Source organism: Nannobrachium achirus (genome assembly GCF_963921795.1).
Source record: "Nannobrachium achirus genome assembly, chromosome: 7".
In the NCBI taxonomy this organism is placed as follows: domain Eukaryota; kingdom Metazoa; phylum Chordata; class Actinopteri; order Myctophiformes; family Myctophidae; genus Nannobrachium; species Nannobrachium achirus.
Window position 1 is genome coordinate 69378481 of NC_137816.1, and position 23220 is coordinate 69401700.

General features: G+C 42.1%; 1 protein-coding gene across 1 annotated transcript in view; it reads left to right on the forward strand.

The window, feature by feature from the left end:
- Window positions 1-1178: 1178 nt before the first annotated feature.
- The window catches only part of LOC308288948 (high choriolytic enzyme 1-like), a gene marked incomplete at its 5' end in the record, with an annotated part of 25714 nt that continues 3672 nt past the window's right edge, over window positions 1179-23220 (forward strand). Inside the window, 4 exons of the mRNA XM_080730421.1 lie at window positions 1179-1236; window positions 4821-4976; window positions 11995-12115; window positions 19800-19978. Coding sequence (XP_080586547.1) covers window positions 1179-1236; window positions 4821-4976; window positions 11995-12115; window positions 19800-19978 — 514 coding nt within the window. The remainder of the gene's footprint in view (window positions 1237-4820; window positions 4977-11994; window positions 12116-19799; window positions 19979-23220) is intronic.

Below are 23220 nucleotides of genomic sequence, written 5' to 3' on the forward strand. Positions count from 1 at the left end.
GTCACTTGGTGGTCAGTAAAGAGAAGGTAGTCAAGAAACCATTATATACTTAAAGTTTAAAGTGCTTTCAACGAAGATTAAACATTTTTTACTTTAGGCTGAATAGGCTTCACTAGCCTGAACCTGAGCATAGCCTAGTTTAAAGTGCTTTATTAGCAATGAACATTGAACATTTTTACTTTAGGCTGAATAGGATTCACTAGCCTAAACCTGAGCATAGCCTATTTTATGAACATTGAAAATTTTTACTTTAGGCTGAATAGGCTTCACTAGCCTAAACCTGAGCATAGCCTATTTTATAAAGTGTCTGTCTACAATCTACTGTCTTGACACTCGAACCAAAATTGTTCTATAGATCATAATCTACAAATTGGAAGTGAAAAATAAACTTTAACACAAATTTAAAATGAAAACCAAAAATTACATGTACACGGAACCCCACTATAGGCAGAGCGTAGAGCGCACCACAGCCTCAGCGACTGCGAGCCGCCTCACATGCAGGCGGTCCTTCGTGCCTCTCCCTCCTTTTGCTGTCTTTTCCTGTGTTTTATTTCATTCATTATTGTTAAATTCTGTGTTGAGGTTTGTGTGACAGACCTTTATGGGGCATTTGGTTAAATACGGAACAAACCGCGTTCCGTATTGGTTCAATACGGAACGCATCTTTTAATTGTCCAATACGGAACGATTCCGTATTATACAGAACGGGTGGCAACCCTAGCTGCATCGCCTATAATAGCTCCGCCCCTGGCACAGAGGAGGGTGATCACTGGCACACTGGCAGAAGTGTGTGAGAGAGAGAGAGAGAGAGAGAGAGAGAGAGAGAGAGAGAGAGAGAGAGAGAGAGAGAGCACATAATTCTACATTGATTAAAACTCTGAACTTTGCATGGGGAGGGAGTCAGGGAGATAGGTGGGTTATTGATCTGAGTCTAATGTTCATTATAACAACATCCTGACAATCACAACATGTCAGAATGTTTGATGGGGTGTCATTAAAGGTTATGTTGACATGGCTGACTATCTAGATTAAAACACGTGGAACTTCATTTCAAAAGGTTTGCTGAGCCTTGCAGTAATGGATTGAACCTATAGGAGTCTCCACTGAGTCCCCAGGACATTTTTGTTTTATGTTTTCTCACATATCAATCAGACGGAGATGCAGACGACTCTGAGGAGATGGCAGCGGCTGACCTGGGGGTCAGTGACCGCCTGGACCTGGTCAACAACAACCGTGGTAAGATACACACACACACACACACACACACACACACACACACACACACACACACACACACACACACACACACACACACACACACACACACACACACACACACACACACACACACACACACACACACACACACACACACACACACACACACACACACACACACACAGGTCATCATTGAGGAAGTTGTTTGAGTGAACAGTTAGTTTCACACAGTGAGTTTCACAACATTAAACTGTAGCAACGTTTTATGAAACAACATAACAGACATGTTGTTTCTGCTCATAATGAACTCGTTTAGGCCCAAAAAGTTTGGGAACCCCTGAAAAACTATATTATTCAAATATTAGCCTACAAAAACAAATATGTTGCTACATACTGTACATCAGGGGTTCCCAAACCTTTTTGTCTCAGGGCACCCCATAAATATTGTTTTAATCCGAGGCACCCCTACATTATAATTTTCACTCCCAGCACCTTCTATTTATAGCATATCGTCGGTGGAAACCTTGTATGTCCAAAACCGTTCGTTTTGCATTTATCATCTATAAAATGTACTAATCTAGAGAAAACAACCGATCTACAAGCACACAACGCCTCGCATTGCGAGGCGTTGTGTGCTTGTAGATCGGCTGTTTTCACTAGTTTTGTGTGACAGTCTTGTATGATGAAGCAGGGCTTTGCTTTACCAAAAGACGTACACATTTGAAACTTGGAGATACGAGGTTTCTGCTCGACAGTGACGATATTTTAGTCTTTATGTTGTGAGGAAAACGTTGAGATAACAGCCATTTTGGTTAGAACTGACTGAAAATAACTTTGTACTTCAAGTTTAAAATTATACTACATATTTTTTTGTGGAGCATGTAGATCTGCTATTTTCACAATAGAACCGTGTTATACAAAATGTAATTCCTCAACTGTGCTCGTCAGGGTGGGGGGGGTCCCCAGTTAAAATATGATTATTTTGGGGGTCACGTCCTGAAAAGGTTGAGAACCACTGCCTTAGAGAAAAGAGGAGTGTTAAAATGTTTTCATTTACTGCTTTCTATTGTTTTAGCCATTTTAGTGATTTTGATTTCAGTGCATGGGGGCATTGCGTATACAAGTGGCTAAATATGTCTTTTTATACACAACAAGCAGGCAATTTCATTATTTCTATTTACAGTAACACTTCCAGCCCCCATAAGTCACATCTGACCATGAAAGATGGTGGAGCATCTTGTTGAATCCTAAACATACGACACGGCCCTTTGACCATCTCAATACGGCCCTCGAAGTCCTTAAGAAAAACTAAATGACCACCATAAAATCTACATCTTAAATGGCAGCATCGTGTTTTTAGGGAAATCAATTTAACTCAACTCCAATTAATTATTAGTAATTAACATGTAGGCCTAATATGTACCATCAGGGCCGTTTTTAGCTATAGGCGGACTAGGCGGTCGCCTAGAGCGCCAGCCTAGAGGGGGCGCCGAGGGGGCGCCGAAATGGAGGGAGTGGACCCAAACCAGCCCAAAACCTACCCAAAACCGACTAAATTCACGGCAAAACCCGCGAAAATCGCGCGCGCGCTTTGCGCGCGCGGGAGTGGGGGGGCGCATTCGAGAGAGCTCGCCTAGAGCGCCGATTAGGCGCGCTACGGCCCTGTGTACCATTTGTGTATATTCCATCCGTATGTTCTCAAATGTTAAAAGTTTATAAACAGTGAAACAGTCTGCCATGGATCCATATTTATAAAATAATTCATAAGCCTTAAAGACACCACACACAATAGGCAATTATGTTTGTCTGTCGTGTCTATCAAATGCATGCAGTTTTAACTTCATTCAGCACTTTGTGTTTCAAGTTGCGATTGTCCAACGTGTGGCCCTTCACTCACTATGGCCCCCTGGAAAGAGATGTTGGCCACCCCTTCATTAAACAACGTTGTTTTTGACAGCAAATTTTGATTTAGTTTTAGTCATCGTCTTTGGAATAAAATGTCATTTAATTTTAGTCATAATTTAGTCACCTGAAAAGTTTATTTTTAGTCTAATTTTAGTCGACTAAATATCATACGTATTTAGGCGACTAAATCTACAGTTGATTTAGTCAACTCAAATGTATTTTGTCAGGTTTTGATGGCATCGTAATGACTGATTTTACACGTTTTGCCTGCCAAAAATAGCCGATCTACAAGCTCACAACGCGTCGCGCTGCGACGCGTTGTGAGCTTGTAGATCGGCTATTTTCAGCATGCAACACCTGAGAGCAACCAAACATAAAATGACTCTCTTCTCCACCAGTCCCTCCCTAACGTTTTAGTCTAGTTTTTATTTTGTCGACGAAATTGTCAATATATTTAGTCTTAGTTTTAGTCATCACAGCTTAGTTTTTATTTAGTTTTTTATTCAGTTTTCGTCAGTGAAAAAAAATACAGTCGACAAAGTCAATGTTTTAGTCGACAAAATCAACACTGGCCTTAAACCCTTGTTAAAAAAAAAGAAAAAAAAATGTCCTTTAAATTGGATGGAGGGCGAGCTCTAAAAGTGGCATTTGGCTTGGGCCGTTTCCAAAATGCCATTTTGGAAACGGCATATGCGGTTTTGGTCACGGCCCATGCCAAATGCCACTGCTGGATCTCGTCCCTTTGTTGCGACCGTAGGTCGCATTTACTACCAAAACCTCCACAGGCTGTCCGTGAGTGAGTCAGTCAGTCCGTCAGTCACACGTCACACGTCACACTCTTGCCCTGCTCATATCTCCGCAACCGTTGCCCCGATCCATGCCAAATTTTGCACACACACTCCTTACCTGCCAAACTACAACCTCCAAGGACCCCCGGAGCTCCAGGGACCCCCAGGTCCCTGGGGGACCCCCAGATGTAAAAAATGACCAAATGTGCTAAACTGACCAAATGACCACCCCAACGGGGCTGCTCACGGGGAATTCCCGGGGACCACCGACTCCTGGTGCTCCAGAACGGATGCAAAAGTGGTGGCGCCCCCAGTGGAGGACCCCCTACACTGCAGCTCACATAAAATGCCGTAACTCCGGCTAGGAGCGACCGGGACAGCCGGGGCCGGTACCTATTCGTCCGCCTTGCCGGCGCGGAGACCCCACCCCTCATTTCTCACATGGCCCTCTTCTAGCACCACCATGAGGCCGATTCTTGCAAAACACATTTTGGACACTGCTCCAGTGCTCCTACAATTTTTGCCCTAAAATCACGCAAATCGATACACAGTATGTCTACACTCATCCCATCAACATGAATCTCTCCCATATAGCGCCACCTCCAGGCCGATTTTTAAAAACACATTTTTGGACACTGCTCCTACAGATTTTGCCCTAAAATCACGAAAATCACTACACAGCATGTCTACACTCATGTCATCAACATGGATCAGGAAGATTTTGGCAAAACAATTTTTTGCCCTATTTGTGGAGATAAGTGACCTACGGTCGCTTCTCTCCCGATTAGGGAGCCTTACTGGTGTTAAATCGGGCGTAGGTATTTTCATTGCCTTTGTTGGTGCATTCATTTCTCTCTAAGTGAAACCGTTTGTCCATCGTTGTCTTTCACGTCACGTCGTTCCACGCAGTCCCCGCCTTCCACGACCCCATCCTGATTGGAGGAGACATCGCCGTGGATACGGAGGCGGAGAAAGACAGCGATCTGTGCTCTACGATTGGCTGCCTGTGGGGGAAGTGGAACGATGGGAAAGTCTACATCCCTTATCACATCTCCAACCAGTTCTGTAAGTACAGTCTACATATTATAACATCTCCAACCAGTTCTGTAAGTACAGTCTACATATTATAACATCTCCAACCAGTTCTGTAAGTACAGTCTACATATTATAACATCTCCAACCAGTTCTGTAAGTACAGTCTACATATTATAACATCTCCAACCAGTTCTGTAAGTACAGTCTACATATTATAACATCTCCAACCAGTTCTGTAAGTACAGTCTACATATTATAACATCTCCAACCAGTTCTGTAAGTACAGTCTACATATTATAACATCTCCAACCAGTTCTGTAAGTACAGTCTACATATTATAACATCTCTAACCAGTTCTGTAAGTACAGTCTACATATTATAACATCTCCAACCAGTTCTGTAAGTACAGTCTACATATTATAACATCTCCAACCAGTTCTGTAAGTACAGTCTACATATTATAACATCTCCAACCAGTTCTGTAAGTACAGTCTACATATTATAACATCTCCAACCAGTTCTGTAAGTACAGTCTACATATTATCACATCTCCAACCAGTTCTGTAAGTACAGTCTACATATTATAACATCTCCAACCAGTTCTGTAAGTACAGTCTACATATTATAACATCTCCAACCAGTTCTGTAAGTACAGTCTACATATTATAACATCTCCAACCAGTTCTGTAAGTACAGTCTACATATTATAACATCTCCAACCAGTTCTGTAAGTACAGTCTACATATTATAACATCTCCAACCAGTTCTGTAAGTACAGTCTACATATTATAACATCTCTAACCAGTTCTGTAAGTACAGTCTACATATTATAACATCTCCAACCAGTTCTGTAAGTACAGTCTACATATTATAACATCTCCAACCAGTTCTGTAAGTACAGTCTACATATTATAACATCTCCAACCAGTTCTGTAAGTACAGTCTACATATTATAACATCTCTAACCAGTTCTGTAAGTACAGTCTACATATTATAACATCTCTAACCAGTTCTGTAAGTACAGTCTACATATTATCACATCTCTCTGTTAAAGTCTACATATTATCACATCTCCAACCAGTTCTGTAAGTACAGTCTATTATTATAACATCTCTAACCAGTTCTGTAAGTACAGTCTACATATTATCACATCTCTCTGTTAAAGTCTACATATTATCACATCTCCAACCAGTTCTGTGAGTACAGATTGTTGTGACCGTTAGGTCGCAGTTACTTGTACTCCTATACTATCCAAACCTCCACCGGCTGTCAGTCCCTCCGTCAGTCAGTCACGCCACACGTCACACGTCACACTTTTCCCCTACTCATATCTCTGCCACCGTTGCCCCGATCCATGCCAAAATTTCCCGGAGCTCCAGGGACCCCCAGGGACCCCCTGGCGCTACCGCCAAAAAGTGCAAACATTACCAAATGACCACCCCAGCGGGGCTGCTCACAGGGAATTCCCGTGGACCACCAGTGGAGGACCCCCGCCACTGCAGCTCACATAAAATGCCGTAACTTGGGCTAGGAGTGACCGGGAGAGCCGGGGCCAGTACCCAAACCGGTACACAGTATCTCTACACAGTCATGTCATCAAAATGCATCTATCCCATATAGCGCCACCATCTGGCCTATTTGTGTATTCAAATAGATAAGCGACCTAACGGTTGCTTATCTCCCGATTAGGGAGTCTTACTGGTAATAAACAGTCCTTTATACCTGCTCCTTGTTGCCTTGCTGAGAACACTGAGGAAATCTAATTACTATCAAAACCTCCACCGCCTGTCAGTCAGTCAGTCCGTCCGTCAGTCACACGTCACACTTTTGCCCTGCTCATATCTCCGCAACCGCTGCCCCGATCCATGCCAAATTTTGCACACACACTCCTTGCCTGCCAAACCACAACCACACCCATCAATTCTCACATGGCCCTCTTCTAGCGCCACCATGAGGCTGATTCTTGCAAAACACATTTTTGGACACTGCTCCTACAAATTTTGCCCTAAAATCACGCAAATCGGCACACAGTATGTCTACACTCATGTCATCAACATGGATCTGTCCCATATAGCACCACCATCAGGACGATTTTTTCAAACACATTTTTGGACACTGCTCCTACAGATTTTGCTCTAAAATCAATCAATGTTGGTGTGCCCGTTAGTCAGATCTTTATGCCCATATATGGTTTTCCATGTTGGAGTGCCCGTTGGGCAGATCTTTATGCCCATATATGGTTTTCCATGTTGGAGTGCCCGTTGGGCAGATCTTTATGCCCATATATGGTTTTCCATGTTGGAGTGGCCGTTGGGCAGGTCTTCATGCCCATATATGGTGTTCCATGTCCAGGCCAGTCTGTGATGTCACTAGGGCATTTACCAAATATTCCAATATTCGAATATCAAAGTCACTATTCGACGTTGTTCACCGAAGTCGAATATTCACTTTTTGTTTTATTGTTTTCTCTTTAAAAAATATATAGTTTATAAAGCTTGGCTAGATAGGAAGTCATAAGAGTTGTCAGTGCCCCTGGTGGATGAATTTGTTAATTCTCTATTCCAGGGGTTCTCAAACCTTTTTTATGCTCACAACGCCTCGCAGCGCGAGGCGTTGTGAGCATGAAGATCTGCTATTTTCACAATGTTCGCCTCTTGCTTACTTAATATTTGACAGTTTGGCCAGTCCTGTCCAATATTCGACTATTCGAATACTTTGAGGTCGAATAATTCAAATACTCAAAATCACTATTGGTGAATGCCCTAGATGTCAGTACTATGACATCACAGTACTGTAGTCTAGACAGTCAGCATGCAGACAGGCGGTTACCATGGCGACGACACTGTGTTGTATCAGTGATGTCACCATGCAGATGGTCAGACAGACAGACAGACGGACGGACGGACGGACGGACAGACAGACAGACAGACATTCGCTAGTTGGATATACATTCACACTTAAAGTGTTAGTTCAGCCATTTTTGACATAAAGCTGTGTGAACTACATGCCATTAAAATAGTGGTTACAAATGAATTAACTCATTACCAGAGTCCTGTGGTCAGAGTTCTGGTCCGTTTTGGATTAATATAAAGTAGTTCCGGTGATTTGACAGGGGCTCATGGCCCAATCATTAAAAATAGATGAATCCACAAAACTAGCTTCATTTGTATTGTTGACCTATTTCTACCAAATAGACCAACTTTCGTTCAACTTTGACCCCTCTGTCACATGGTACTATTTTTTGTGTCCAGTATCACTACGCCGCTGCAACGTATTTCCCCAAAACAAGGTGCTTTGCAGTCAGCTGATCAGAACAAAACCTCGCTTTATATGGTAGAAATAGGCCAACAATACAAATGACGCTAGTTTTGTGGATTAATCTACAGTATTTTCAATGATTGGGCCAAGCCACATGGCCCCCACCCCGTTGGAACTACTTAATATTCATTAGAAACTGACCAGAACTCTGACCACGGGACTCTGGTAATCAATTAATACATTTGTAACCACTATTTTAATGGCAAGTATTTCATACAGCTTTATGTCAAAAATAGCTGAACTATCCCTTTAATAAACATTCACACTTCAAACATGTGGAGATGTTGGCTACTAGATGAGCTGGCAGACCGTTCGTTTAAATGGGCACAGCAATCTGTCATGTTCAAAGGTTAAAGGTTATATGTCTCACCTAGACACAGTGTTATTCATTTTATCCGCTGAGCCAGCGGGCCGGCTCTATTGGCTGAGCGGTGAGACATTGTGGCAGCAGGCCCGGGTTCAAATCCGGGGTTGGAAGAAAACTGAACGCATCTGTGACACTTTAGATTTGAAGCACTTTAAACAATGTTTCATGCTTTAACTGTAAATCGGGTCAAAAAATGTATCTTTGACCCGAAATAAATCCTTCTTCTAAATCAGTGGTTCTCAAACTTTTTCATGTCAAGGACCCCCAGAATTACATGCATTTGGCCGCGGACCCCCCCATCTCTCAAAACACGTTGTTCTAGACCAGGGACCACCCAGAAGCAAAATATTTGAGTTACAAATGTTCGCTTTTAAAAAGACATATTCCATTTTTTCAGCAGATCTACAAGCTTGCAGTGCGGCACTCGGTGCCGCGCTGCGAGCTTGTAGATCTGCTATTTTTGAAGCGGTGAAAGCCGCTTCCAAGGTGTGGCTTTGTCTGTCCCGTACATGTCCCGTGCATGCAGAATTGAGGATTGGTCAAGCTTCACATGACAATTTGGCCCTCCAGACAAAATCATTAATTCATTCAGAATTCATAAAAACATAGAACTAAAGCACATAGAATGCATAGATCTAGAACACAGAATGTATAGATCTAGAACACAGATCTCATAGCTCTAGAACACAGAATTAAGCTGGTTGCACACTGCTGCGTTTTTCGGGCCGAATATTTGAGTGAATCTCGGAGCACGCAAATAAAAAAATCAACCTCACGTTGTGTCAGTCACATTTGCACATTGCCGCCCGTTTCGCGCACCACTCGGTCCCTTGCTCTCTCTATCTCCCTCTCTCTCCTTGTCCTGAAAAACGCATTTCGCAACGAAAAACGCAGCAGTGTGCAACCACCTTAACACATAGAATTTACCGCTTCACTTCGAGCCGAGGTTTGATTTTTTTCAATAGCTGAAGCGTTAAATATTTCTAGGCCTAAGTGGGCCAACAGGTCTCAGTGTGGTGGATTCCTGTGGTCTCATTGAAAGCAGACAGCGTGTGAGGGTAAAACTGCTACCCTACGCTTGTGTTAAATCACCACTTCTACACCAATTACACCCACAGGTCTGTGCGTGTTTATGGGTGTAGGCCTTCTGTACGCAGAGCTGTCGGGAAGGCTGTCTGTGTGTGTGTGCGTGCATGCGTGTGTGCGTACATGCATGCGCTCTAGAGCTAATCTCACAAATGTATTTTGGTCGAAAATTGTATATTTACAATCATACAATTGGGCGTCACGTTCGTCGCCCCGAATGTAAATATGCTATTTAGGGTTTAAATGTCAGTCTGTCTGTCGTCCAGCCTCCACCCAGAAGGATTTAACTCTTTTACTGCTTCGGACGTTCCCGTTCGCCCCCATTTTGATCCCAGCGCGCTGCCAATACGGCTCGTTCTTTTTACCTTGTCTGATGACTGTAAGCTGATGAGGGGTCGCGCCGCCGTGTACAGTAAAAACATCTCCCGTAACGCTGCTCTCAAAAATCCACCGCACGTTAGCAATAATGGAGCCCCAAATTACTTCCTGGCTGTTTTCTGTGGATCTGATCTAGAAAATGCATTTCTATGCTCTGAATGGATGGCAAGCGGAGCGGCCCAATTCACATTAATCTTTGCATAAGGCTGCCCTCTGCTGCCAGCTAGGCTAAAGTACACATAATGAGCGACCATTGTAAAATTAATTAGTTTGGAAATAATCAATAGATAATTTTCTATAACATCGCAAAGGTAAGCTGCTAATTTGCCGGCACCAGCCCCAATAAATAATAATAAATCTGGTAGTAGAACTGTTAATGTCTGTCTGTCTGTCCTCTCAGCCTCCACCCAGAAGGATTAAACCCATTTAGGCCTAGAATTATTGAATCCTTTAACCAGTGAAAAATAGCAGATCTATAAGCTCGGTGCCGCGCTGCGACCTTGTAGATCTGCTATTTTTGAAAAAAGTTGTGAAAATGTGTGCAAATCTTTGAATATGAATTTTCAAAGCGAACGTTTGTAACTCAAATTTTGCTTCTGGGGGTGGTCCCTGGAACTAGATATTTTGAGATGGGGGTCCGTGGCCAAATAAATATCATTTTGGGGGTTCACATGAAAAGGTTTGAGAACCACTGACATAGTAGTCTCTCAAGAACAGACAAACTGAGCTCCAGTTAAGTGAAAAGGACCTTTTCTTTGACGATGGCTGGCCAGATTGCTGACACAGAAACATAGGTTTTTTTCAAAAAATCTTAGAAGGATTCAAAAGACAAGTTTCCCCGGGAGTTTACTGGAGACGATCAGGACCAAACTTCCGGGTTTAACAGCAGACATACAAGCTCAAGTCGCGTCGCAGATGCAACCCGTTGTGAGCTTGTAAATCGGCGGCGGAAGCTCGGTGCAGACGTCTGCGCAATGCACTATGGGGCGTTGGAAACTCGTGGATAGAATCGGGTCAAAATTCAAATTTTCACAATTTTTCAAAAATAGCAGATCTACAAGCTCGCTTGCTGTGAGCTTGTATATCTGCTATTTTTCAATAGTTAAAGCATAAAATAATGATACACAATCTGGTACCCGATCTGAATGGGTTAATGTCTGTCTGTCTGTCTGTCTGTCTGTCTGTCTGTCTGTCTGTCTGTCTGTCTGTCTGTCTGTCTGTCTGTCTGTCTGTCTGTCTGTCTGTCCTCAGCCTCCACCCAGAAGGATTTAATGTCTGTCTGTCTGTCTGTCTGTCTGTCTGTCTGTCTGTCTGTCTGTCTGTCTGTCTGTCCTCAGCCTCCACCCAGAAGGATTAATGTCTGTCTGTCTGTCTGTCTGTCTGTCTGTCTGTCTGTCTGTCTGTCTGTCTGTCTGTCTGTCTGTCTGTCTGTCTGTCTGTCTGTCTGTCTGTCCTCAGCCTCCACCCAGAAGGATTAATGTCTGTCTGTCTGTCTGTCCTCAGCCTCCACCCAGAAGGATTTAATGTCTGTCTGTCTGTCTGTCTGTCTGTCTGTCTGTCTGTCTGTCTGTCTGTCTGTCTGTCTGTCTGTCCTCAGCCTCCACCCAGAAGGATGTAATGTCTGTCTGTCCTCAGCCTCCACCCAGAAGGATTAATGTCTGTCTGTCTGTCTGTCTGTCTGTCTGTCTGTCTGTCCTCAGCCTCCACCCAGAAGGATTAATGTCTGTCTGTCCTCAGCCTCCACCCAGAAGGATTAATGTCTGTCTGTCCTCAGCCTCCACCCAGAAGGATTAATGTCTGTCTGTCCTCTCAGCCTCCACCCAGAAGGATTCAATGTCTGTCTGTCTGTCTGTCTGTCTGTCTGTCTGTCTGTCTGTCTGTCTGTCTGTCTGTCCTCAGCCTCCACCCAGAAGTCCATCATCACCAGAGGTCTGGAGTCCTTCTCCACGGTGTCCTGCGTTCGCTTCAGACCGAACCAGAGGCTGGACAAAGACTGGCTCAACATCGAGTCTGGCAGCGGGTACGACTCCTTATTCCTGGCTCTATGGAGCAGTGTTGATTTAGTCAACTAAAACTATGACGAAAAATGTTCGTCGACTACCTTTTTTCACTGACGAAAACTAAATAGTAACTAAATAAAAACTAAATAAAAACTAAATAAAAACTAAATAAAAACTAAATAGTAACTAAATAAAAACTAAATAGTAACTAAATAAAAACTAAATAAAAACTAAATAAAAACTAAATAGTAACTAAATAAAAACTAAATAAAAACTAAATAAAAACTAAATAAAAACTAAGCTGTGATGACTAAAACTAAGACTAAATATTGACAATTTTGTCAACAAATAACAACTATAAAATAAATAAAAATGTCACAGTAGGGACCAGTGGAGAAGAGATCCAGTAGAACTAAAAGAGTCATTTTATGTTTGGTTTCACTCAGGTGTTGCAATCTGAAAATAGCAGATCTACAAGCTCACAACGCGTCGCAGCACGACACGTTGTGAGCTTGTAGATCGGCTATTTTCAGAGTGCAACCAAGAGTGTAAAATCAGCCATTACGACACCAAAAAGGCCCGCCAAAAATGTTTTGACGACAAAATCAACTGTACATTTAGTCGACTAAAACATCATGATATTTAGTCGACTAAAATATGACAAACTAAAACATTTCAGATGACTAAAATCTGACTAAAACTAAAACATTTCAGATGACTAAAATATGACTAAAACTAAATCACATTTTATTCAAAAGACTGCAACTAAAACTAAATCAAACATTTGCTGCCGAAATTAACACTAGTGAGGCTGCCGTTGCTTTTTACAGAGGGGGCGCTAGAGAGCTGTGCTGCTTCAAAAACATCTTTTCCAAAGAAACAAGCCAAAGAAACAAGCGGCCAGGTCTATGAAAAAATAAGCATTTACATTTGCATTTGAAAATAATTTAGCTGTGTGTGTGGAGGTCCCTGGCACCACATATATTCAGATGGGGGTCTGCGACTGTGGACAAATATGTTAATCTGGGGTCCTTGATATGAAAAGATTTGGGAACAACTGGTTAAAAAAAATTGGTAAGTAGGCCTAAGCCCAATAAGCAGCTGCACTATTTATTTTTAAAAGACACAAATTCTCCTTTTGCACAAAGTAGTGCAAAGCAAGATAGAGGGCGCCAGATCCCTTTGAGTCACACCCTACCACTACTTCCTGTTCATCCACAGAGCACTGATTCTAGTTGTTTTCTCCATTAGATTAAAGTGCTTTCTTTTCACTTTTTTTTTAACTTTCATTACTTGTCAAAATACATTTTATTTGTCTGCCTCGTCTTTTTAGCATCCCAAGTAATAAAAGTTGTAAAAAGTGAAAAGAAATCTAATGGAGAAAACAACTAGTTTTCTTTGGTTTTGGGCCCACATTTTGGGTACAAATGCAACCAAATGGACCCTAACTTGCCTTATTTGGTTCCATTAGGGTCCATTTGGTTCCATTAGTACACTCTCTGAGTTGCATACCCATAAGGGTCCATTTGGTTCCTATCTTTTAGCTGGGGACCCCCTGGAACTCCCTCAAGGACCCCCTGCTTTTTTGATTGATTGAAGAATTTATTAGAAGTTTGCAATAGAAAAAAGTACAGTTTCATGACAAATCACTGGTACAAGCCTACAAGGTCAACTAAAAGGAGATCCTAGAAAGCCGAGGCTTATTTCCACAGGAACCACACTTTAAGTATCTCATATAAAGTTGAAAGACAGACGGATAGAACATAGTACTTTATCTAGGATAATATCAGTTTCAAAAGCATAACATCAAATACAAAGGTAGAAAAAAAGGGTGGGGGTAGCATAGGGGCTTAGTCTAATTACAAGTCCGAGTAGCAGCTGTCTGAAGGTGACTTTTCATACCAGTTTTGAAGGAGGCTAGGGATTTGCTCTCCTTTAAGGCTTGTGGAAGGGCGTTCCACATGTTGATGCTCATGCCACGAAAGTCTCAAGCAAGATCTTACCTGAGTTGTCGGGACGTTCTGACAGGGAAAGGTGTTCAGTGTAATATCCATTATCCTGTGCATTCTAATAGACCATATTCACACCGCGGCCATCTTGGATCACATGACCTTCTGGGGTCGCAGTCTGCACAAGCCTGCATTACAAACCATTGTGAACAATGGAGCGATGGTCCCAAAATATGACTTCTATTCAACCAATTTATTTTTACCAAATTGATAAATGGGCAGATGACAACATCAACATCCCCAAAATGATTAAATAGAAGGGTATTATCCACAATATTCATGGTAGTTAGGTTGCAGTGTTACTCTGTACAAAGACTTGCTACAGTATGCAGACTAATGCTTGCTCTGCCTTCATATTGTTAATATTACAACGTTTTCTTGGAAAAACGGATGCTAAAATAAAAATAATGTTTCGAAAATATGTTATATAAAAATAAGCTTCATACATGTGTTTCTATTCAAAAATGACCACAAAAAGAGTAAAATAATGATAAAATAATCATTTTGGCCGTTATCGGACCGACACTTTGTTTACATTCTAGTCTTTTAGACTAGCATCCTTTTTTCAAGAAAAAGTTGACTATAGCTCCTTTAATATGATAGTGGAGCAAGCACTGCACAGATAGCAAGTCTTTGTACACAGTAAGGTTGCAGCCTAACTACCATGAATATTGTGGATAATACCCTTCTATTTAATCATTTTGGGGATGATGATGTTGTCATCTGCCCATTTATCAATTTGGTAAAAATAAATTGGTTGAACAGAACTCATATTTAGGGACCATCGCTCCATTGTTCACAATGGTTTGTAATGCAGGCTTGTGCAGGCTGCTACCCCAGGAAGTCATGTGATCCAAGATGGCCGCGGTGTGAATATGGTCTATAAAATCCAAACTTTGCATTTCTCCACAGCAGGCAGTCACGTTAGGTTGCATGCTTTGTTTACACTGCACAGTCAGCTGTGAGGCTGTCACATGCCATGGTGTGTCTCATAGAAAAATGCTACCTTAGGGGGGCGCCATTTCACACTGAGAACACCAGCGCAGTATGAATGAGTCTGATTAATGCCAGGGGCCTCATATTGGTGCGGCGCGGAAACTTGGCGCTCCAGGCAAGCGCCTGTTTCACCTCTCCCAATGGAGAGATTTTATGAACTTAAATACAAATACATTGGACATAAAATAAGCTAGACAAGTAATTAAAGCGGGTAGTTTTTCCATGTTTGAAATTGAAATAATATAATATAATATAATATAATAATATATCAGTATTCCGATAATAACCTGCGGGCCGCATTAAGTGAAGGTGGGGGCCGCATGTGGCCCCCGGGCCGCCAGTTGCCCATGTATGACTTATAGCCTTGGAGTGGGGACTTATATCATTACCGCTTCCATAAAATGAAGTACGTCTGCTCATTTCAAATGATTTTTATACATTTTATACATTTGAAAACACGTGAAACTTTCTGCGTAGTGAGTATACATTTGGTATGGTACGGAAGAATATTTTAATGCCAATACTTTAAGTACTTTTACTCAAGTACATTTTGAGTTATGGGCTTCAACTTGTTTCTACATTGCAGTATTGATACTTTTACATAAAGTAAGTAAGTAAAAAAAAAAGTACAAATTAGTACTTCCACTGCTTAACACTTTGAGTGCCAGGGCGTCATATGACGTCAGACACGCACTTGGCAATGATGCCAGAAAATAATATTGGCGTCATATGACGCCAGATGCTTTTTTTTTCATATTACAGTAGTACAGTGTTGGATCTATGCGGTAACCAAGATACAGCCCTTTTGGACGATGGGACGGTCGTCATGCATGACAATTCAGTGGCGTCAGTTCAGAACAAGCTAAGGTATGGCAACATGACTGGTGTCTGGTGAAGACACCAGTCATGTTGCCATACCTTAGCAACAGGCACGATGAAAAGTACATTTTTATTATTTCCCCCTGTCAAGGTATGGCAGCTGCATACCCCTGCCATACCCAATTGACGCCCCTGCATGACATCACACGCTTATGTGACCAAATTCAAGCATGCTGATTGGCCGGTTCCCCCCAGAAACAAGGGTCTCAGAGAGTTCAGTGACTTTTACCGTCCGGACACACAGCAATCAGAGGGAGAGAGAGATATATTGAGAGAATGAGCTAGAATTAGTTATAAAATCATTAGATGTAGTATTATTTAGAGAGATAGAGATAGAGAGAGAGATCGGAAGGTAGAGGTTTTACCTAGGAGGAGTGGGGGAAGGGAAGGGCTAGTTTCTTTGTAGGTTGGGGCCGTCCATTTTGTAAAAAAAGAAAAAGAAAACGCCGTCCCAGTTACCGGACCGTTGCTCCGCTGATCAGAGAGCAAGTCATGGCCGCACATGGAGACCAAGCAGGCAGCCGAACCATGCCCCGTGGCCGTGGACACCAAGCCCGCAGCTGCCCAGCGCCGCCACCGACCATAATCAAAACCCGAAGCACCAGTTGGACTTTCGTTTGTTGCTGCGCGGCTGCGTTTGGGACTTGACTGAGGCGACGCGTGAGGATGAACGGTGATGCCGTTGAACGCTGATGCCGGCGATTTGAAGAGAATTCTGTGTTTTTGCTGCTGTGTCGGGGGAGCCAAGGAACGTCGCCAGCCATCCACAGTGGACGGAGGAGCTACGGCGGTGATCCGGACCGGAGGCAGGCTGTTTGGAGCAGTGTATCATCTTACGGCGCCCACCGGCTGCACCGATAGGTATGGCCCCGGAGAGCGGAGTTGCAGCGGGCGCTAATACACCCAAATGAGGCCGTGCGTGGACTTAGCCAAGGAGGACGACCCGGTCGCTGCGGTGCTCTGTCTCCCCCTGCCCTGAAGGAAGCACTGCTGAGGTGTGCTGCGATCAGCGAACCGGGTAAGCATTATAAAGCTATGCTTTTTACGTTTCAATATGTTCTATACGTCTGTCTGTCTTTCAATGTTATATGAGATCAGTGCTGTGTTCTGGGGACTCACCGGGGACTACCCTCCACACCTCGCCCGACTTGGGACACCCTCGCAGGCACGGCGCCGCCAGGCGCCGGCCTCTATACCTCCGTGATGGAGGAACAATAAAATATGAACGGCGTCTGCCCTCGTGAACCTTTCAAAGTAGCGTATTTGATAGGGATTATGTACTATAGCGTCTGCCCTGGCCAAACGAATAGTAGCTGATCGTATGCCCTCAAAAAAAGTCTAGAACACACCACTGTATGATATGCATAAAGTGTGTTCCTGTGGAAATGAGCCATGAATCTGTAGGTCTACTCTAATGCAAGCTTGTAATACATTCTTCAATCAATCAATAACCGATGTCAATAAGCCTGACCTGCTATTGTTTTTTTTCCACGTAGGGTGCATTTGGTAATATACAATTCAATTCAAAGGAGCGTTATTGGCATGAGAAAACATACGTTTACATTGCCAAAGCAAGTATCACACATACAATAAAAAAAACAGTTGAAAATATACAGTTGGAGGGGGTATAGCATTGTTCAAACAGAGCTATGTCGCATTGTCATTTTATATATATACAGGGTACAAATAGCAGCATTATTTTCCTCATAGTACATAAAGGTATCAGCTCTGTTTCATACTGTATGTGCAGTAGGTCTAGATGTCAATCCATGGTTTGTAGTAGGTGTATGAAGTTCCTCCAACTTCTTCCAGTAAGAATACATTTCTTTATAGTTTAGTTTTTTATTGTGTGTGTATACCTAGATAGATAGTTTAGTAATACAATCAGTGTGTGTGTGTGTGTGTGTGTGTGTGTGTGTGTGTGTGTGTGTGTGTGTGTGTGTGTGACATAATAATCTATCAAATCGATCTCAAATCTGTATCAAATTTGAATCAAAGCAGAGCCTATAGAATTCAGTGGCCACGTATATATACATATATACATTTGAAATTATTTAGACTAGTGAAAACAGCCGATCTACAAGCACACAACGCCTCGCTTGTAGATCTGCTGTTTTCACTACTTTTGTGCGACAGCCTTTGCTAAAGAACATACAAATTATACAGAAGCACGTTCATTTAGTATTTTGTATTTATTTCTATCATATACAGGGCCCGTGGAGTCTGACTGGATGGAGGAAGGATGGGAGCCCGATCTGCAACCAGACCAATGACAACGCAGAGGACAGTATGATGGCGGAGATAGCGAGAGCGGAGGAGTCAGGCATAGGTCATACACACTGTAGGTTCGCTGCCTGGACCAATGTCACTCTAGGGGAGCTGAAGAACTTTCTGGGACTTCTCTTCCTCACAGCTATCGTTCACAAGCCGGAGATTGCCATGCAGTGGTCAAAAAAACATTGCCATGCCGTACTTTCCCAGAACAATGGCAAGGAACAGGTACCAGGCCATTTTGAGCCTGAGGTACACACACACGCACGCGCACACACACACACACACACACACACACACACACACACACACACACACACACACACACACACACACACACACACACACACACACACACACACACACGGTGAACAGTACCATCTTTGACCTTGATTTGTGGTGCCTTTGACTCCTGAATGTTGGCTTGTTGAATGCCTTTTTTTGACTTTTATATTATTTTATTTATTCTTTACTTGCTGCACATTTATTTTATTTTACTTTTATCCAGTTATATTTTATTTTTGTGAAGTCATATTTGTGATTTTTTTTGGAAATATTTGTAAATATTGTTGAACATAAATATGTTCATGCTGGATGTGTGAGGTACTCACCAGGGTTAGGGTTCGATGTTGCCATAAAATAAAAGGTTGACATCGCTTTTCTGACTTTTTGTCTTCCTGACCTTCTAGACCAGGTAAAAACACAGTGAATTCACAGTGCATAGTTCTATCAAAATGTAAGGCAATTTCCACCTTCTGAGTCATTTCATACTTTTTCACTTTGCCCCCTTGAAACTAGACGATGGTACAATATTTTTTTCACTTTTTTTGCAGAAAATAAAGTAGGCATGCTATTCTTTCTGTCAAGGGTACTTGTGTTCCGTTACCATTTACCAATTTGTCGCTATGGCTTCCTAAAGTTTTTTTTCTTTGAACTCAAATATCTCAGAATCTAGATTTCTGAGGTTATTGACTGGTTTGCGCAGTGCGCACTCTCGAGCACCTATCTCCAAAACCGCTCACCGAAATCACTCCAAAATTTTTTTGGTAAAAAAAAAAATCCTCTTTTACCAAACCTCCCATTTTTGTTCCGATGTGAATATCGGATCATTTTCAATATATTCCCTGGAATCGGGGCAGAATGAATGGGACCTAATGGTGGCACTGGTAAGGGACGGGGGCCAGGGGGGGGCTGGCATTCAAAGTGTTAAAGGAGCTGTAGTCAACTTTTTCTTGAAAAACGGATGCTAAAATAAAAAATAATATTTTGAAAATATTTTATAAAAAAATAAGCTTCATATATGTGTTTCTATTAAAAAATGACCACAAAAAGCGTAAAATAATGATAAAATAATAATTTTGGCCATTGTCGGGTCGACACTTTGTTTACATCCTAGTCTAACACTATCAAAAAACAGACTAGAATGTAAACAAAGTGTCGACCCGACAATGGCCAAAATTATTATTTTATATTTTAGCATCCGTTTTTCAAGAACAAGTTGACCATAGCTCCTTTAATATATCAGTATTTAATCATATTTCCCGTACAGCTGCTACTCGTACATTGGGCGTCGGGGCGGCATGCAGCTGGTGTCTCTGTCTAAGAGAGGCTGTCTTCACCACGGGACCATCCAGCATGAGCTGCTGCACGCACTGGGGTTCAACCATGAGCAGACCAGAGCCGACCGGGACGCACACATCACTGTACTGATACAGAATGTTATGACTGGTATGTACTGTATGTATGTACCACCTATCTATCTATCTATCTATCTATCTATCTATCTGGGGTTCAACCATGAGCAGACCAGAGCTGACCGGGACGGACATATCACTGTACTGATGCAGAATGTTATGACTGGTATGTACCTATACCTACCCTACACCTACCTACCTATCTATCTATCTATCTGGGGTTCAACCATGAGCAGACCAGAGCTGACCGAGACGCTCATATCACTGTACTCATACAGAATGTAATGACTGGTATGTACCTATACCTACCCTACACCTACCTACCTAGTACCTACTATCTATCTATCTATCTATCTGGGGTTCAACCATGAGCAGACCAGAGCTGACCGGGACGCTCATATCACTGTACTGATACAGAATGTTATGACTGGTATGTACTGTATGTATGTACCACCTATCTATCTATCTATCTATCTATCTATCTATCTATCTATCTATCTATCTATCTATCTATCTGGGGTTCAACCATGAGCAGAACAGAGCTGACCGCGACGCACACATTACTGTACTCATACAGAATGTTATGACTGGTATGTATCTAGCCTGACACTTCAGTCCGCACATCACCACCCCCTGCTGGTGGGTGGTGTGAGATGTCTGGCGCTCGCAGTCAGGCAAGTATGTATCTATCTACCTATCTATCTATCTACCTATCTATCTATCTATCTATCTATCTATCTATCTATCTATCTATCTATCTACCTATCTACCTATCTACCTATCTATCTATCTATCTATCTGGGGTTCAACCATGAGCAGACCAGAGCCGACCGGGACGCACACATTACTGTACTCATACAGAATGTTATGACATGGTATGTACTGTATGTACCTATACCTACTCTACACAGTATCTATCTATCTATCTATCTATCTATCTATCTATCTATCTATCTACCTACCTACCTACCTACCTACCTACCTACCTACCTACCAATCTATCTATCTATCTATCTATCTATCTATCTATCTATCTGGGGTTCAACCATGAGCAGACCAGAGCTGACCGGGACGCACACATTATTGTACTGATACAGAATGTAATAACTGGTCATATGTATCTGTCTGTCTGTCTGTCTGTCTGTCTGTCTGTCTGTCTGTCTGTCTGTCTGTCTGTCTGTCTGGCTCAACTAATGTGTTTAGGCTTACAATCTATAAGGGTCTTAAGGACCCCTTAGCAGATGAAGCAGGGACCCCCTGGCCTACTGGGTTCCAGATTAAACTCTTTCACAGATAAGATCGCTTCATAGACTTGTTTGACATCAGTGTTGGATTCATGTTAACGTGTTTTCAGACATTTAACCACTTTAACCCTCAATAGAGCATCGCAGCGGAAGTGGTTTACTGGTGCCACTTAAAATCTCCCATTCATTTTCCTCATAGACTTTCACGAAAATATTTATAACAATTATGTTAAGCCTAGAACCAAGCCATCCAGGATGGCAGTGAATCATGACCATAACACATTTGATCCTATGAAAAGAACGTTTTGAAAATTGCTAAACAAAGGGTATTCATTAAATGTAGTATATCAAATAATGTAATATTAAAATATGTTTTCACATAGGATCAAAGGTTGTATGGTCATGATTCACTGCCATCCTGGATGGCTTGGTTCGAGGCTTAACACAATTGTTATAAATATTTTTGTAAAAGTCGATGGGGAAAATGAATGGGAGATTTTAAGTGGCACCAGGAAACCACTTCCGCTGCGATGCTCTATAGCCAAGAGGACGATAGCAAGAGGGTGCAAAAGACCCGTACTTCCCGTTTCTGCATGACGTAGGTGGATACCTTTTTTATGAGGCGGAAGCATGTTTGGAGTCTATTCATTTACAATGGGAGAGCTAACGTGAACACAGAGCAAAATAATAGTTCAGAAGCTATGCTCACTGAACTAAATATTGGACCAGATCATCACAAGCCACATAATATTAACAAAATTGTCATACTAAAGTAGCTTTTTTCAGCGACACGACTGAGAAAATCAACTTTATTATTGCTCTTTAGCTGTCCCAGCAACACACTCTCACAGGATCTATAGCACCAGTAAACAGATCTATAGCACCAGTAAACAGATCTATAGCACCAGTAAACAGATCTATAGCAGCAGTAAACAGATCTATAGCACCAGTAAACAGATCTATAGCACCAGTAAACAGATCTATAGCACCAGTAAACAGATCTATAGCACCAGTAAACAGATCTATAGCACCAGTAAACAGATCTATAGCACCAGTAAACAGATCTATAGCACCAGTAAACAGATCTACAGCACCAGTAAACAGATCTATAGCACCAGTAAACAGATCTATAGCACCAGTAAACAGATCGCACCAGTAAACAGATCTATAGCACCAGTAAACAGATCTAGATCTATAGCACCAGTAAACAGATCTATAGCACCAGTAAACAGATCTATAGCACCAGTAAACAGATCTATAGCACCAGTAAACAGATCTATAGCACCAGTAAACAGATCGCACCAGTAAACAGATCTATAGCACCAGTAACAGATCTATAGCACCAGTAAACAGATCTATAGCACCAGTAAACAGATCTATAGCACCAGTAAACAGATCTACAGCACCAGTAAACAGATCTATAGCACCAGTAAACAGATCTATAGCACCAGTAAACAGATCGCACCAGTAAACAGATCTATAGCACCAGTAAACAGATCTATAGCACCAGTAAACAGATCGCACCAGTAAACAGATCTATAGCACCAGTAAACAGATCTAGATCTATAGCACCAGTAAACAGATCTATAGCACCAGTAAACAGATCGCACCAGTAAACAGATCCAATGAGGATGAGCTATCTTCATTAATTAAATATCTTTGTCAGTAAACCTAACCTTTCACCCTGTAGGCCTAATCGTCTGCTTCTCGCTAGAGATGTTTAAAACATCTCTAACGCTTGTCTGCTCCCCCTAGATGTTTCTAGAGATGTTTAACACATCTCTAACGCTTGTCTGCTCCCCCTAGATGTTTCTAGAGATGTTTAAAACATCTCTAACGCTTGTCTGCTCCCCCTAGATGTTTCTAGAGATGTTTAACACATCTCTAACGCTTGTCTGCTCCCCCTAGATGTTTCTAGAGATGTTTAAAACATCTCTAACGCTTGTCTGCTCCCCCTAGATGTTTCTAGAGATGTTTAAAACATCTCTAACGCTTGTCTGCTCCCCCTAGATGTTTCTAGAGATGTTTAACA